This window comes from Phyllopteryx taeniolatus, chromosome 22 (assembly GCF_024500385.1).
Source record: "Phyllopteryx taeniolatus isolate TA_2022b chromosome 22, UOR_Ptae_1.2, whole genome shotgun sequence".
Taxonomy (NCBI): Eukaryota; Metazoa; Chordata; class Actinopteri; order Syngnathiformes; family Syngnathidae; genus Phyllopteryx; species Phyllopteryx taeniolatus.
In genome coordinates, this window is record NC_084523.1 from 985766 (window position 1) to 1002180 (window position 16415).

Consider the following 16415-nt stretch of genomic DNA (forward strand, 5'->3'; position numbering starts at 1 on the left):
CTGGCAGTGAATGAGTTAAATATTGTATATAAAAAAGAAAAATTGCAAGACACAATGGCATTATCATAGTTAGAATAAATATGAAGTCAACAAATACCTGTATATTTGTATATACCTGTATAGACTTCTCTTCTTGCCAAAGGTCAGGAGAGAAATAAAGAGTACAAGGGTGCCATCTAGTGGTGATATTGATGAAGGTCAGCTATTGCCTTTTATGACCTGCCATGCACACACACACTGTTACTGCTCAGTTTTAAGAGCAGTCTGTGACTACTAAGAAATTTGCGTTTGCAGCTCAGTGCCACACTGTGCCATGCTGCCAGCACCCAACAGCAGAACAACAAACCACAGTTCACCAAAAGAAATATTAAAACAACAGACTTAAGATTCATCTTCTCAGGCTACTCCACCGCACTCGGTGCATACGGCCTTACATTCTCGTGGAGACCATTTTTATGGTAAAATTGGATATTTGTTCAATCGTGGGAAGTTGTGACACTTTGCATTTTTCACTTGGGAGACTTAAATCATGATGGTTATTTTTAACCCAACTTTTTGGACTATTGGACTATTCCTGAAATTGCATGAACTATCTATTAGTATTCTTTTCGCGTATTGTGTTTATTTGTACTGTAATATTCTTGACTTTGTATGACTAGTACTGTATGCTTTAATTGGTGCCTGCTGATTCGCTGACTTTCACGTCAATCAAACAGTTGCTTGGTCGACAACAAGTAGCCGAGTTCCCTTGAAGCCTTTCGACCTTTCGAGGGTTTGACGAAAAATATTCCCCAAACTAACAAATTTGGAGTTGAAATTCCTATCAGAATTGAATAAAATACTCCGGATTAAATGGAGGAAAACAGAGATTGTAAGTGTTTAAGGTAGTCTTCATAAATATCGTACAGAAACCGGTTAGCAAAAGAGAGCAGTTAGCATAAAGGCTAACGTTAACTGAATTTAATTGCCGCTTTTATACTGTTATAATTGATATCGTGATGGTTTTTTTTCTTTTCTTTTTCATTTTGCTCTTAACTGTACATTAGTAATCGTGGTAGTTGTTTTCGACCCTTCTGCTGTACTTTACTTGTTTACCAAAGTTTGGCGTTCTGTGAGGAGAATATGAGCATAATTATGTAAGATGGAGGCTGGTTAATTACGGTCATAATTGACCTCTCATGAAAGTTTAACTGCACGTACATTAAAAAAAAAATTGTGTAATGTTGAGTCACAACTCTAAACTAATAACTGGATAACTGGATAAAAGTGGTTCTCAACTATCCTATTGTCACCAAGTCACAACCACCCCCTTTTTTATTTATTTTTTAAATAGACGTTAAGAACAATTAAGGAAATGCACTGTTAAAATATAGCCGTTGAAAACATACAGCATCCATATCATATTTTAAAAACAGAACTACACATGCTTACATGTTCAAAGTGCCTTTCAGAGCATTTTATCAAGAAACTGAGGATGAAAATGACAACTGAATGCACAATGAACATAATGAAATTAATAAATATCAAAACTGGCTCTGATTTCTTCTTTTGAGGAAAGTCACTGACCTAAAGTAATAGTTTGTCAAAATAATATTTATTTCCAAATAAAAGGCAATTCAAACCTGGGATGCATTTTAAATATTTCACTGGACAGGGGGTTCTCAGTTTACAATGGAGTTCTGCCCCTGCGGTGGCGACTTAACCCGAATTTGTACCTAAATCGGAACAAGCCATTGTCTATCACTAATCTACAGCAACACAATATCTTGGGGGGGGGGGGGGGGGGGGGGGGGCGGACCACTTAAAGGAATCCAATGAAAAACAGCAAGTACGGTGCTAACTTCTATCAAAAAATTATGTTGAATGTTTTAGTCTTTTTGAATGTTTTTTTTTTTTTTTTTTTTTTTTGCTTGTGAGGAGCTGTGTGCACTTCTCTATTGCAAAAATCCTGTTTTATAGGCTGTGACCAAGAGTTGGCTGAACACATGGCAGCATCCTTAGGGGAGTTCATCCCTCTGACTGGCATGGAACAGTTCAAGAAGTCAAAGTCCATTCAGTTAGCCTTGGTGCAGCTTATGGACAAGTCAGGATATGATATTCTGCAGGTGAATGGACAGAGGAAGTATGGCGGACCGCCACCAGGTGAGTGGAAATGAAAAAAAAACAACAACAGATGATCTGAGCTCCCTATTTGCATATACAATATATACCTTTACTTATGTGATGGATTTCTTGAAAACTTGAGAAGAACTGACTAATGTCTCTATCTGTAGACTGGGAGGGTCCGGCGCCACGCATTGACTGCGAGGTCTTTGTGGGCAAGATTCCGAGAGACATGTATGAAGATGAGCTTGTCCCTCTCTTTGAGACAGCTGGAACCATCTACGAGATGAGGCTGATGATGGAGTTTAGTGGAGAGAACCGGGGCTACGCCTTTGTCATGTACACCAATCGGTAACGCCGAACGCGCAACTTGATACCATGTTGCCGCTCTCCCACCTGTGGAGAAGTGACCTATTGAGGAGAATGATAATAATGACTATGTGTTTGTTCCAGGGAGGAGGCCCGAAAAGCTATCGAAAAGCTGAATGAGCATGAGGTTCGTCCAGGAAAGTTTATCGGCGTGTGCGCCTCTCTAAACAAATGCAGCCTCTTCCTTGACTGCATTCCCAAAGACAAGAGTAAGGAGGAGATCTTGGAGGAGGTCAAGGAGGTACACACAAGGATGTCTTTCTCTGTGATTGAATGTAGCATGGTCCTCACATCCACCTCACGTTGACCTCCTAGATAACAGAGGGCCTTCTGGATGTCACCGTGCTTCCAAGCTACAGAGGCAAAAACCGAGGCTTCGCCTTTTTGGAGTATGAGACGCACAAGGCGGCGGCATTTGCTCGTAAGGACTTAATGGCTAGTAAGTTTTCTACTCAACCACCATCACCAGTTGCACTCACGTGTTCCTTGAATGTTTTATATGAAATCAAAGTAATAAAATCCAAAATATGAGCAATAAAACACTGATACTGCACATAACTTGAGGTATGGATTGCACTCCAATCGATTTTAATGACAATTGTGGCGGTATTATAAATAAGACACCAAAGTTAAGATGACTTCATTTTCTTGATGTCGCCAATTGGGTTTTAGAACATTGAATTATAATTATAGACTTTAATTATGTGTTGTGACCATCAATCAAATATAAGTCATATCAAATAAAATGAAGATGCTGAAACAAAAAATTATCTTATAACTGATACAATATCTTTCCTTAAAATTACATGAAATGAATGGCAATTTTCTGTGATCTTGTCTCCATTTATTTATAAAATACATATTTTATATAAATGAATAAAATATTAATAAAGATAAAATATAACACAAATATCCAATGGCCCGATAAATATTATTCAAAATATCTGGTAGTACAACCACCAGATATCAAGGAGAATCTAATAAAGTGCAAAGAATTTAAAAAATACAACAGAGTTCCAAGTAACAAAGTATGTCCACTGTTTAGCCAGTACAGGTATTACTAAGTGGAGGAAAATAACTTTATTTACGGGCGTTTCGGTGTTTGTCAGTCTAGGGCGCTCCTTTGATTGGCTACATTCCATTTTACATCACAACTGACGGGATGTGACTTTGGGAAACCTCGGCTTTCCCCGCAGAGACAGCATACAGCAGATTGACTTGCCACTTCACGAACAAACACCATCAAAGTGCTGCTGTGCTAAGAATTAAGACGCTACGAACTGATGACCTCTTTGAACATGTACTTGTGAGGTTCCTGACTGTCATCTTCTCGCCACAGGAATGAAGCTGTGGGGCAAGACCATCAGGGTGAACTGGGCCAAGCTGGACAAACACAGGAAGGGAGAAAACATGCAGAACATCAAAATAGCCCATGTTAGTCAAGTAAATGTATCGTTTATAATAGAAGAAATCAAGTGCGATCAAAAATAAGAAAACGGCATGCTATGTGAAAGCGTTTATATACAGTGACACTTACACAAATATACAATACTCCGTCAAAGTCTTAGGCCACTATTCTGTGTTGAGATCAGGGTTGAAGGCAGTTAAAGATGCAGCGTTAAAAAGGAAACCTGCTAAAAGGTTTAGCAGACGAGAAGTTATTTTATTAATGCATTATTTGTCACTATATCATCAAAAGAACAGTCCACACCCCTTAGAATCATATTGACACCTCCTGTCTGTTCTCTAGCCTCTAAGAAATAACCTGCTAGCTAACAAATACATGGACAAACAAATCCAAATACAAAGCTCGTTCTACAATTGTATTACTAGTTCACTCTAAGAGTGAACTAGTAATTTTAGTGGCCTTCTAGTTATATATGAATATGATCATGATTACATTTTCAAAAACAAATCTTTTGGTGGCCCAAGACGTTTGCACAGTTCTATATTGTATATACCGTTTGTATCAGTCAGTGGTGTTTAAAAATGGTCAAAATTTATTTTTGATTGCATCAAGAGTATCCTAATTTGTATCCTTAAAATACAAAGATTTTGAAGTTGTTTGATTAGCTATTATTCCACTGCTTTTTACTGATGTTTTAAGTTTTTGATCTGGTATCGTTTCGGTACCGGTATTAAGGTACTTTACGCAGGTATTGTAGTATCGAAGTCAGAATTTCGGTATCGTGCCAACACCAAAGCAAGCAATCAATCAACCAATCAATCAATCAATCAATCAATCACACAAGCATGTTTGTCAAAATAAAACAATAACATGTCCATATCGCAAAGCATTTTTTTTATTGTGAAAGTCTGGTGTACTTTTCAGGTACGCAACCTGTCGCCGAGCACCACAGAGGAAACCCTGCAGCGTGAGTTTGAGCGCTTCAAACCAGGTGCAGTGGTGCGAGTGAAGAAGTTCACCCACCACGCCTTCGTTCACTTTGACTGCCACAAGGATGCCATCGCTGCCACCAAGCTCATGAATGGCACCACCATCGACGGAACCGTCGTGGAAGTGAGCCTAGATAAGTCCGGATGGGAAGGGGTGGTGAGGAGGTCCGACAGTGAAGACTGCCATGGTAGCAAGGCAGGAGGGGGATCCAGGGGGCTGGTTGTCCCGCACGGTGCTGGCATGAATGAGCGCTCTGCTGTGGAATCCATGAACACATCCCCTCATTATCAGCGGAGTCCGCAGTGTGGTGGTGGATCAGGTAAACAATCAGACCACTTCAGTGCCTTCAGAACCAAGTCAGTGGGTAATGTTTGGTTACACCTATGTCATTCCATATATGTTCAGTTGAAGCTAACCGCCGTGTGTTCCCGCTCATTCCCGGCTCGCGGCTGTACTGCACCAGCCTGCGGCTGCTCCGACCTGCTCAGTTCAGGTCAGCTGTCAGTCTGCTGGAGTTGTATTGCTGTATAAACAACTTGCCACCCCCACATTACGAGCTCTTCTCTATGCTGGGTCCGGGTGGGAGCCTCCTGCTGGTCTACAAGGTGATGATGACATTAGCACATGCTCGCTACGGGCCTCTTTTAAAACATCCACACTCTCACTTTCATTGTCGTCCACGTCCAGTCTCTTTAGCAACTCGCTTCTTCCTTAACTATTAATCTATCATTGTACGGTTTAAGAACTGCAATAAAGTATAATATGCTGTATATAAAGTATGAAACGCCTATAGAGGCTCTCTGTGTCCATATATAGTGCCGTGAAAAAGTATTGTCCCCCTTCTCGAATGTCTATATTTTGCATTGCAAAAATCTAAGAATTTGAGTACGGGGCCAATACTTTTCACTGCATTGTATCCAATCGCTCAGTGTGTGAAGGTGCGTCACCAAAGCTTATTTTTATGTGATGGTCCAGTCCAATTGTGTTTGACTGCATTGCGCAGTGTGCAGCAGGCCTTAGATGCATTTGTTTTAGTTGTCATGGAAAAGCCAAATTAGGCAATTAGCATCCTTTATATAAAAAATTGTAATTAGCATCTTCAAAAAACATGTTACAAATCATGAAACTTCATTTCGGGCACTTAGCATTAAAAGTTTGAAAAATATGTGAGATAAATTTATTTTTAAATTCTTAGAAACAATTATGAGCTTAGATGAATAACAACAGCCAGTAATTCAAATACTCATATCAGTAAAATGTATTGATTTTCAAAAGGAAATTCATTGAGTCATGTCTTAACCGTTATTGATCAAATGATATAAAAATGACCTCATATGCGTGTATTTTAGGGGTGGAACGGTTTGAGTTGTGTACCCATGTGTCCCGTTTGGTTCAAACGCTTATCTTGTTTGTATTTGGTTTTTTTTGGGCTATCATATTGCTGTTTTGTTTGCACATATTTTCCCAGTGTTAGTGAAATGTTTTGTTCGAGTCATACACAAAGATTTGCTGGTATATTGTAGCATGCTAGATTGTCTATGTAATAATTAGTTAAATACAGACGAATGTTTGCTCCATTTTATGTTTAAGTGCTGCTATTCACTTAGGGCCATATTCTCCCATTCGCGTGCGCGAGTCTTTTTTTAACACGCCTTGCTTACGACACATTCCAGCTCCGTGCATTCTCCCATCCAGACCTCTGGCACACCCACCGTGCATAATCGGGAAATGTGTGTACAATCGCCAAGAGGCGTGACTCATTTTTCCTTGTGAGACTTGTGAATGCCATAGAAATCCATTTTGAAAACATAACACACTTCAAATATGGAAATAACTTCCGTAGCAGATGTATCGTGAGACGTCATCACTCCGCATAACATGCTACACTTTCAGGGAGCGCATGTATTTGGTTTTTATTCTGTATGAAATAAATCCAATAAAAGTAATTTAATCAGAATACTGTGCTTATGACTGAATGCTTGCTTAGAGGTCCATCAATAGTAAAGCGGCTGTGTCCTGCGACCGCTTGCGCCACAGACCGAAGTTGAGTCACTTAAACATATTTTACGACCAACAGAGATCAAATAATAAATAATAATTCGATGAAGTTCTTTTAATGAGCGGCGCTTTCAAAAGAATTCCAAGCCGCCGGCAAAATATTTGAAGAGGAAATTTCTGCGATCGCAGAGGTAAAAAAAAAAAAAAGTCCACGGGCGCTGATATTTTTCACCAATTAACATACCGCTGTGTGACATTCACTGTGTGTGTTTGTGTTTGTAGGTGGTGATGCTGCTGACACAACAAGCCTTCATACCAGACAACTTATGTGTGCAGCTGGATGATGCTAAAGAGCTAGCTGCACAAAACACACTGTGGAATCTTGGTAAAACACACACACACACACATACGCATACTCACAGATTGCTTCCCTTAAGATAGGTACACATCCACAGCGATAGTCAGGCAGAATTGGACCATTTTTTTCCCAACAGATTATTGGCTGTCTCTAAAACAGTCTTTCTCCTAGCAAGGGGACATATTTTGAATTACAATATTTTAACTTGACCACCACCAAACAAATGTCACAAAATACATACATACTGAAATAATTATCGTTTGGTCTCAATTTACTCACAAATTTACTTAGTGTGAAATGTAGACCTGCTTAGTTATTTTCCTAACTATTATTCTGGTAATTGAATGGCAACAGGTGGACACATAGATACATACAGTATTTATTGTACACTCTGCCATCTCGTGAAAGAGCATTTAATTGTTCTGTCACTATACGTCGCTGACATAGAAAGACAGTGGTAACGAATTAAACTTGTGAGTCTAATTCGTTCTGTGACCAAGCACAATTGACTCCTTTTGTACTCATTGTAATGAATTGAAATGCCATTAATCTTCTCCAGCCCTTGAAAAAACACATTTTTTGGGTGTTTATTAAAGAAAAATAGCAGTAGTCTGTATTGTTTAATGCAAATATAACAACATCAGAGAATATAAAGCCATAAAGGGGTTTTATGAAGTGTAAATAAGCTGAAAATCACACACCGGCAGTGCATTCGTGTGTTGTTGTGTGCCGTTAAGGGGCATCTCCTCCATGCTCCTTGATTTCATTTTGTAATTGTGCATATTCACTGTTTATCCAGTTCAATAAATAGCTGAAATTCCACTTCTAAGTTAGTTGCTTCGCATTCAGTCGCAAATAAAAAACAAAACAAAAACAAACATAGTTCACACATGACAGTTTACAATCATGCGTAAAGATGAAGGTGACGACTTACAGCGATGATGCAAGTTTTCACTGTCAGTGTGAGGCCTCAGCGTCAATGTAAAGCCCCTGAGGCCGTTGTTTTATCTGGTGAAATGATCCAAACTGTGTTGCTGTTCCTTGTGGAGCTTCAATGGGTGCATTTAAACAACTATCCAATTCAAACAACTGTGGAAAAAGTGGAGCATAGTGGATAACATAGGAAGCATGAGTAGTGAAACAACCAAACCTTTTCCTCCTGTTGGAAAAACGCCCACTCACACAATTGGTTCTGGCTACACAACTGAGTACTAAACCCACCGTGACACCTAATGGACAGGATTATGTCAGTAAAAACATTTCCTCCAGTCAGCAATGAGACTAAATCAATAGATCATTCATTCATACATTGTGTCCTCCCCACCCCCAGAGACATCCTTCATGAATGATTTGTCCAGAAGTACGTCCCCTGCGCAGTCCGCTACCACCAGTCCTGACCTGCTATGGTAGAACCTTTGCGTCCTGTCTTGGCCCCAACTCCCCCGTTCTGCCTGTTCTCACACTCCAGAGGGCACAATCTGAGTCTTGTTTGGCTTTTCGTTCACACACGTTCAAAGGAGGGCCCAGCTGAAACTCAGGAGTTCCATTGAAAACATGTTCTGCAGTCTCGTTATGATTGTTGTGTTATATTGTTGCGTTATTGTTTTTAAAAAAAAATAAAAATTCTAAAATCTTATTTGACTTAAACTGCTGTTTGAAAAATGTTGCTTAATTTTCACTGATCACACCCAAGCCTGATGACCTGTTCAATCAAGGAATCAGCTAAACAGAATCTGTTTTAAGGCAAACAAAAGATCTAAAAAAAAAGCTGCAACAAAATGACACGATCCAAAGAAATTCCAGAACAGTCAAGAATCCGAATCAGAATCATCTTTATTTGCCAAGTATGTCCAAAAAACACACAAGGAATTTGTCTCCGGTAGTTTGAGCCGCTCTACTACGACAACAGACAGTCAATTGACAGAGAACACTTTTGAGACATAAAGACATTGACAAAAAACAGTCACTGAGCAATAAGGGTTGGTATCTATATATATCTGGTAATGCCGGTACATTTTTTTTTTTGACAATTGTGCAAAAAGATGCAGAGTCCTCTAGCACTTAGAGCAGTTCGAAAGACTAATATTGCAATAGTCCGGTGCAATGAACATTGTGCAAAGGGTGCCGAGACTTCAAGCGAGTACTGCGATAATCTGGGACAGTGTTGATTGTGCAAATGTTGCAGATACTCCTCGATCAGTGTGCAAATGGAGCAGATGCTACTCTGGCATGAGTGCCCAGTATTGGTCAAAAACAGATATGCAAATAGTGCAGCGTGGTGAGACAACTACAGTGAGTGCACGAGTAATATATAATTGGCCCCACAGAAATGTGACAACGAACTCAAGTCAAAAAATTGCCAGCATGTTGTAATGGAATTGTAGGTTAGGTGTTTAAGAAGTTGATTGCAAGAGGGAAGAAGCTGTTGGAATGTCTGCTAGTTCTAGTTTGCATTGATCGGTTGCGCCTACCTGAGGGGAGGAGCCGGGATGCGGAGGGTCCGAGAGGATTTTGCACGCTTTTGTCTTAGTTCTGGCAGCGTGCAAGTCCTCAAGGGTGGGTAGGGGGGGTACCAACAATCATTTCAGCAGTTTTGATTGTCCGTTGCAGTCAGAGTTTGTCCTTTTTTGTAGCAGCACCAAACCAGACTGATGGAAGAACACAGGACTGATTCGATGACCGCTGTGTAGAACTGCCTCAGCAGCTCCTGTGGCAGGCCGTGCTTTCTCAGAAGCCGCACGAAGTAACATCCTCTGCTCGGCCTTTTTGAGGACGGAGTTGATGTTGATCACCCACTTCAGGTCCTGAGAGACTGTAATTCCCAGGAACTTGAAGGTCTCGACGGTTGACACAAGGCAGCTGGACAGCGTGAGGGGCAGCTGTGGGGCAGGATGCCTCCTGAAGTCCACGATCATCTCTACAGTCTTGAGCGTGTTCAGCTCCAGGTTGTGTCGGCCGCACCACAGCTCCAGCCTCTCTGCAGACTCGTCACCGCCCTTGATGAGGCCGATGACAGTGGTGTCATCTGCAAACTTCAGGAGTTTGACAGCCGGATGCGCTGAGGTGCAGTCGTTCGGGTTACAAAAGCCATATCTAAAGCTTTAGAATTCTGATTCACTAACATACGCACGGTGGTGTGAATAAAATTAGACGGTGATTTTAGGTATACGCTGAACTTGTGTGCAGAGTAACAACATTTTTACGTATTATCGAACAAGGGCCAGTGTGTTTCTAAATAAGCTCTATAACAAAAAGAGTACAAGTTAGTTTACAAAGACAACCCAAATACACTAGTAGCCTACAAATGCCTCAGACCAAAAGGCCAACACAACCTCCTTCCTCTCTTCCCTTGGTGTTGCCTTTTAGAAATGATTATTCATTATTCACTGTACCTGGAAAAAAAAAAAGTTAATTTAAAAAGTGTATACCCATTTTTGGCACGCCCAGTGTAGTGTTATTGATGGCGTTCTTCAGCCTTGCGATAACGCGTGACTACCCCTTTAAGAAAATGAAGCCACGTGACGTGTCACATGCCCCGGAAGTAGAGGATTGAGCGTGCTGTGTTGTTGTGTTTATGTGCTTCAAGCGGGCTACTCGAAAACACACGCTGCTCACTCCATTTACGTCGGCGTTTTTTTTTGTTATTTTTTTCACAACTGTGTCATTTCGGTATGTACTAACAACTTAGTGTTTTTCTCTCCGGCGTGTAATTGGAGCGGAACTATTGGGTAATTACTCAGTTACGTCGCAGGAGCAGTCTTTTGTGTCAGATATGAAGCGTCTGTTTTTAATAGCTTCGTAACATCTCTTCGGCCAAAAAGCTCGTGATCTACAGTTTATGTTAGTTGATTTCTGCCGCGGGTTATTTGTCGAAAATAACATTACAATGAAGCAGGACGGTGATGCTGCCAGTGTCCCTGCGTGCTTCATATCAGACCATGAGGGTTTTCTAGGAAACATTAAAAAGTTCATCAGGGACTTCGTGGTGACTGAAATCGACATCAATGGACGGCAAGTGAATTCAGGAGCAGCCACGCAGGCTCCTCACTGCTCGGACAAGACCAGTGGGAGATGTAAACAGGATCAGAACCTCCAGGGGTCCGAGGATGCTGACTTCTCAGCCGACTGCAGGTTCGATTTTACCATATCGAGCCCAGACAGCTTAGACTTGAGTATGGTTTTGGGTCAGGCGGTGAGCGAACAGCTCGAGCAGTTTGTGCTGAGTCTCCGAGACGAGGCGGAGGAGGGTGAAAAGTCAGGCCACAAGGAGCTCTCTTTGGGTTCTTTTACCGACAAGTACCAGCGAGCCAACGTGCACCGGGCCGTGCGACACCGCTTCCCCTTCCTCATGACCGTCACCATCCAGCCCGAGATCAGGGTGAGGGAGGACCCGGACTACAGGGAGCTCTCCCAGCTGGTCACCGAGGAGGAAGCGGAGGACTTCTTCAGGTTCATTGATGCCAAAGTGCAAGACTCGTCCTATACGTTTCACCCCGACGACAACAAGGAGCACCGCACGGCCGTCCACCACTTCCTCAACCGCCGCTTTGGGAAACTGGTGGAGACCAAGAGCTTCACCGAACAGGAGAGGACGGCCATCTCGGTGCGGCTGAGGGAGCGAGGCAGACCCAAGAAAAGGAGCGCCGAGGAGCGCAGAGAGGAGGATGTCTACACAGGTGAACTAACACAGGAAAAATAGCGCACATTTGTTGCTCGGCCACTCACTTTTTTCTTTCTTGCAGCTTTCACGCTGTGTAAGGAGAACTTGGAGACTCTGGAGGCCATCAGCTACATGGCAGCAACACTCGGCGTCTTGCCGTCGGATTTCACCTACGCTGGGATCAAGGACAAGCGAGCGGTCACCTATCAATCCATGGTGGTCAAGAAGGTCTCGCCACAACGGTAACAACAGAACTGCGGGATACTTTCGTACACACGTGCAATAGAACTAAGTCAAACAGAATTCTTCAGATGAACATGATTTTCTTTTAGTACCCAAATAAAGTCAATGTGTTTTCATGAGGTTATTTGAAAGAAGTACGCCTTTTCATTTCGTCACTCTATCTTGCATTCACTTAACATGTTTGAACTTATTTCATCTTGTCAAATTAATTTACTGTAGTTTACATTGTTGAAACATGTGAGTGAAGCTAAAGTTCACCTTTTTCACCGTTTTATGAGCCAGTACAGGTTGAGGCTGTTATCAGTCTTGTTGAAAGAACTCCCATCATCCATCCATCCATCAATTATTATTATTTTTTTTAATACAGCTTATCCTCATTCGGGTCCGGGGTGTGCTAGAGTCTATCCCAGTTGACTTTGGGCGAGAGGCGGGGTACACCCCGGACTGGGCGGCAGCCAATCACGTGGCACATATACATACGTCGAGACTGAAGGCACACAACGCGAAATTCGGAAACGATCACGATCCGTATTTTCTCTCTAGGTTGATGGAGAAGAGGGCGGCGTTTGAGAAGCGAGGGATGCGTCTTTCGCACATCCGCTCCGTGGCCGAGCCGCTGAAGCTGGGACGACTGCAGGGAAACCACTTCGACCTGGTGGTTCGCAATCTGAGGTCGCATGGCACCATCGACGCGCACTCGGGCGCTGAGACAAAACATCGACTCGCTGGCTTGGTGGAGGAAGCACTGGAGAATGTCAAGGTATGAACATTTTGACGGGGAACCTTCCTCTTATCTACCTTTTCACCGTGGCTCTTCTTTTGTTCTGTGCCAGGTGAGAGGTTTTGTCAACTACTACGGGCCGCAGCGGTTCGGAAGTGGGCAGAGTGTTCAGTCGGACCAAGTTGGGCTGGCTTTACTCAAAGAAGACATGGTGAGTGTTGCAGATGAATGGATCCAGTACACTTGTTGCACCAAGGTTGTTTTAGTTTTTTTGTTTTTCTTTTATTTGTATATATATATATATATATATATATATATATATATTAGGGATAGGATCCCAAATTAAATTCATCGATGAATCGGATTTAAAAAAAAAAAAAAAAAAAAAAAAAAGCACAACAACTAAATTTCCATCACTTTATTAAAGAAACAGGACATTATTTCAAATTAGCAGTGCAGAAAAGTGCACAAACGGGTTGCTGCACGAACATGCCAGAGCTCTTAAAGTAATACATTACGTTTATGATGAAACATTTAAGACATTAAATTGATGAAAACCAAATACTAAAAAGTTGAAACACTTCGATGAAATACAAAATAGAGAATACTTTCTTTCATGTTTCAGTTCTTTTTGAAATGACAAATGAAATGCAAATGAATAAAAAAAAAAAAAAACGAGCCCCTCTTGCTGCGTTCAGGTGAACGCAGTCCGTTTGTTCTTCAGTCCCGAGGACGGCGATGATCCTCCGAGCCAAGCCAAGCGACACTTCCTTCAGACGGGTGAGTCAACACTCCCTCACTAACTTCTCACGTACTGCTAACACGGCGGTGGGGACTCAATAAGTGATCTAGGAAACGTATTCCTCCAGATAATGCTAAGGAGTCCTTGGCGTTAATGCCCGCGTCCAAAGCCAGGGAACGGCTCATGCTCCGCGCCCTGAACCGTTATGGCACCGGCCCGAACGGCTGCGCCAAAGCCTGGCTCAGCCTTCCGCACGGCATGAGAGTCTTCTATCCACACGCCTACTGTAGCAGGTCATCTGCGAGCAGGCACAATCCGATCGTCTTGGCCTGCGGAGTGTCCTGTTAATCCGTCTGCTTTTTACAATTCTGCAGAGTTTGGAATGAGGCGGTCGCACACAGATTGGCGACCCTGGGTCACGGCGTACGGAGGGGAGACCTTGTGTGGATGCAGGAGGCGGAGAAAATGGACGACTGTGGCGAATGCAGGGCGGCTCAGGTAAAGCTCAGGCCGGGGGAGCGAGGTTACGGAGGACGGTGAAAATAGCGCGTGGCTACGTGAGCATACATATCTAACACAAAGACACTAAAATAAGTAAGTAGTGACCAATTAATTATTGATTGTTTTATGTATGTAATTTGCAAAGTTTCATTTCTGCAATTCAATGTCAATATGGGATACTTTAGAGTGGTGCAGGTATTTGTCCACTTCAGGTCACCATCCACGCACACTACTCGAAACACCAAACCTTTGCGGTGCTCTTTTGAACGACAGGTAGAAAATCAAGTTAAACGTTGCTCTTTACTTGCATGTGTTCCATATTGTGCATCAGCTGCACTTGTACGTCGGGCTAGGTTGGTATTTATGAATGTATTTCATCAAGATCTGGCTTGTGTGTTAAACAGTGGCTTTCCGGCCATGTTCTCTGCATTATTAAGCAACATGTTGACTTCACCAAATGTGTGAGTTGAAATTGCTCAGTAAGGTTTTTTTTTTTTTTTTTTTCCTTACAAAGAAAAAGAATCAATTTGTCCCTATGTGAGTCATTGCTACCACCTTACAGTCAAATAGCCAGCAATGCTAACTGTACCAAAGATGTGCAAATGAGTAAATACACTGCTCTAGTCATTGATAAAAAAAAAATCTGCGATGCACTGAATCAGCAATGAGTGAACCACGATATAGCGAGGGATTACTGTACTAAGTACTGTTTTAACATGCTCATATTTTTTCTACAAGAATCAGTACATTTGTATTTCAATGTGAGGAGAATGAATCTGGTGCTTTTTCTCAGATCCACGTGGTGACAGAACAAGAAGAGCGACAGGGAGTCTACGCTCTCACTCAGGTATGGAGTTGAGACCGCATTTTGTACATTTGAATCGGAATTGGAACGTGACTCGTGTCTTCAGGTGCTGCTCCCGATGCCAGGGAACACGGTGAAGTACCCCGAGAACGCCATGGGCACGTGGTACCGGGAGAGACTGGCCAGAGACGGCCTGGACAACTGCCGCTTCCGAGTGGGCGGCCTCAAGCTGAACCTGCCGGGCTGCTACCGCCCATTGCTGGCCAACCTGTGCAACCTTAGCTACCAGCTCCTGACCAATGAGGAAGGAGGAGGAGAGGCAACGGGAAACAGCGGCATAAAGAGCGACGGACACCTGAAGGTCGCAGCGGAGGACGCCAAGCGCGAATCGCTCACGCTTACCTTAAACTTCGACCTGGACTCCTCATGTTATGCCACCGTCTGCCTCAGAGAGATCATGAAGTGTGATCCCTAGATGTTTTGCCCACTGAACCTCCTGAATGGCATCGCACACTAGTTTGTACTAGTCAGTCAGTATTTTGGTTGGTATTTGTTTAGTAGTGTCCTTAGCTTGTGTTTGTATTTTGTGGCATAAATGACAAATATAGACTTGAAAGAGATGCCTTTTCAGTCCGATTTTTGGGGAGTTAAACAAGACAATGCTTGTTTTAGTGGGGCCCAACAACTTCACCGAGTAATCAAGTAATTGTGGTTTAGAAAAAGCTAATTTGATCTCACTTGAAGCAAGCGGCGAAAAGGATTTCACGACATTACAAATTCGGGCAATTGCCATGGGGTCCGGAGGTTTCCATGGCCCCCCGAAAACTGATTATTAAAGCTTTCTTGGTGTTAAAGTAACTATATTTATAGTCTTAATTTACACGCTTAAAAAGAACAAGTGCAAAAACTAAACAAAAAAAAAAGTTCCAACTGTTTTCACGGTGACCGATGTAACCGACAGCGCCGACAGCTAAAGACAGACGCTATTATACATAGTACTGCTGTCGGTGTCAGTCGAAGAGAGTGACACCAGTGACGCTTTTTCATCATGAAGACATGAATATTAAAGTGGTCAAAATGGGATTTTATCGTCATCAATTACAGTAAAAGTGTTGAGATGATTCAACCGTTAGATAATAATCCTCAAGAACGATTTTAAGGACGTCATCTAAGCTCAGGAAATGGGCTTACGGTCTCGCGAAATAGCGAGTTCAAAGTTCAAAGTGGCGTTCTTGTCGGCAGAAATGTCGACATTTTTAGGCAAATACAGATGATTTTTTTTGCCATGCTTCATGTAAATTACAACGTAGTTCAATGTAACAAGGTAAAAGTCGCATTGGTAGTATTTGCACAAAATAATACTCAAATAAAAGTAACACGGTTGGTTGTATTAAGTACAATTTGTCAAATTTAACAGAGTAAATGTAGCATGTTACTACCCACCTCTGCTAGTAAGACAGTTCAGCGCACTAGTAGAACAACTGTGTTACTACCTTCCACTACTGTATGACATTTCT

The 16415-nt window shown here is 42.2% G+C and overlaps 3 protein-coding genes across 9 annotated transcripts in view; 2 read left to right on the top strand and 1 right to left on the bottom strand.

Moving 5' to 3' along the window:
* The first annotated feature begins 725 nt into the window (after positions 1-725).
* On the top strand, positions 726-8862 carry LOC133471931 (probable RNA-binding protein 46). Of its 3 annotated transcripts, none has more exons than XM_061762081.1 (10): positions 726-871; positions 1960-2142; positions 2274-2454; positions 2557-2713; positions 2788-2911; positions 3812-3906; positions 4805-5189; positions 5276-5475; positions 7151-7253; positions 8557-8862. In XM_061762081.1, exons 1-10 carry the CDS (start codon positions 853-855, stop codon positions 8634-8636), a joined length of 1527 nt encoding a protein of 508 aa, XP_061618065.1. In that variant the 5' UTR covers positions 726-852; the 3' UTR covers positions 8637-8862. The 3 variants fall into 3 exon arrangements, with proteins under 3 accessions (XP_061618065.1, XP_061618066.1, XP_061618067.1); XM_061762082.1 differs by having other exon boundaries at positions 2274-2442; XM_061762083.1 differs by having other exon boundaries at positions 738-871; positions 1918-2142.
* Positions 3032-16415, bottom strand: part of pphln1 (periphilin 1) — an 84294-nt gene continuing 70910 nt past the window's right edge. Inside the window, exons 12-13 of one of the 3 annotated variants that reach the window (XR_009786448.1) lie at positions 11952-12056; positions 3032-3855 (exon numbers count right to left, since the gene is read on the bottom strand). The gene's annotated coding sequence lies outside the window, so the exon portion shown is untranslated. Of the gene's footprint in view, positions 3856-9041; positions 10285-11707; positions 11836-11951; positions 12057-16415 lie in introns of those variants that run through there. The other 2 variants (XR_009786450.1, XR_009786449.1) reach the window with 2 other exon arrangements.
* On the top strand, positions 10776-15518 carry pus7l (pseudouridine synthase 7 like). Of its 3 annotated transcripts, none has more exons than XR_009786447.1 (9): positions 10776-11902; positions 11969-12128; positions 12673-12889; positions 12963-13061; positions 13549-13630; positions 13720-13885; positions 13967-14186; positions 14887-14940; positions 15005-15085. XR_009786447.1 is itself a non-coding variant. In XM_061762079.1 (9 exons), exons 1-9 carry the CDS (start codon positions 11065-11067, stop codon positions 15371-15373), a joined length of 2109 nt encoding a protein of 702 aa, XP_061618063.1. In that variant the 5' UTR covers positions 10776-11064; the 3' UTR covers positions 15374-15518. The 3 variants fall into 3 exon arrangements, 2 of the variants coding, with proteins under 2 accessions (XP_061618063.1, XP_061618064.1); XM_061762079.1 differs by having other exon boundaries at positions 13967-14090; positions 15005-15518; XM_061762080.1 differs by having other exon boundaries at positions 13967-14048; positions 14860-14940; positions 15005-15518.

What these genes read in the sequence shown, in the direction of transcription:
- pus7l (XM_061762079.1), top strand. Translation starts at nt 11,065, where the DNA reads ATGTTAGTTGATTTCTGCCGCGGGTTATTTGTCGAAAATAACATTACA. An exon ending in AGAGGAGGATGTCTACACAG is followed by an intron (nt 11,903 to 11,968) that starts GTGAACTAACAC and finishes TCTTTCTTGCAG; the next exon opens with CTTTCACGCTGTGTAAGGAG. An exon ending in AAGAAGGTCTCGCCACAACG is followed by an intron (nt 12,129 to 12,672) that starts GTAACAACAGAA and finishes TTTTCTCTCTAG; the next exon opens with GTTGATGGAGAAGAGGGCGG.
- LOC133471931 (XM_061762081.1), top strand. An exon ending in TCTTGGAGGAGGTCAAGGAG is followed by an intron (nt 2,714 to 2,787) that starts GTACACACAAGG and finishes TTGACCTCCTAG; the next exon opens with ATAACAGAGGGCCTTCTGGA. An exon ending in TCGTAAGGACTTAATGGCTA is followed by an intron (nt 2,912 to 3,811) that starts GTAAGTTTTCTA and finishes TTCTCGCCACAG; the next exon opens with GAATGAAGCTGTGGGGCAAG.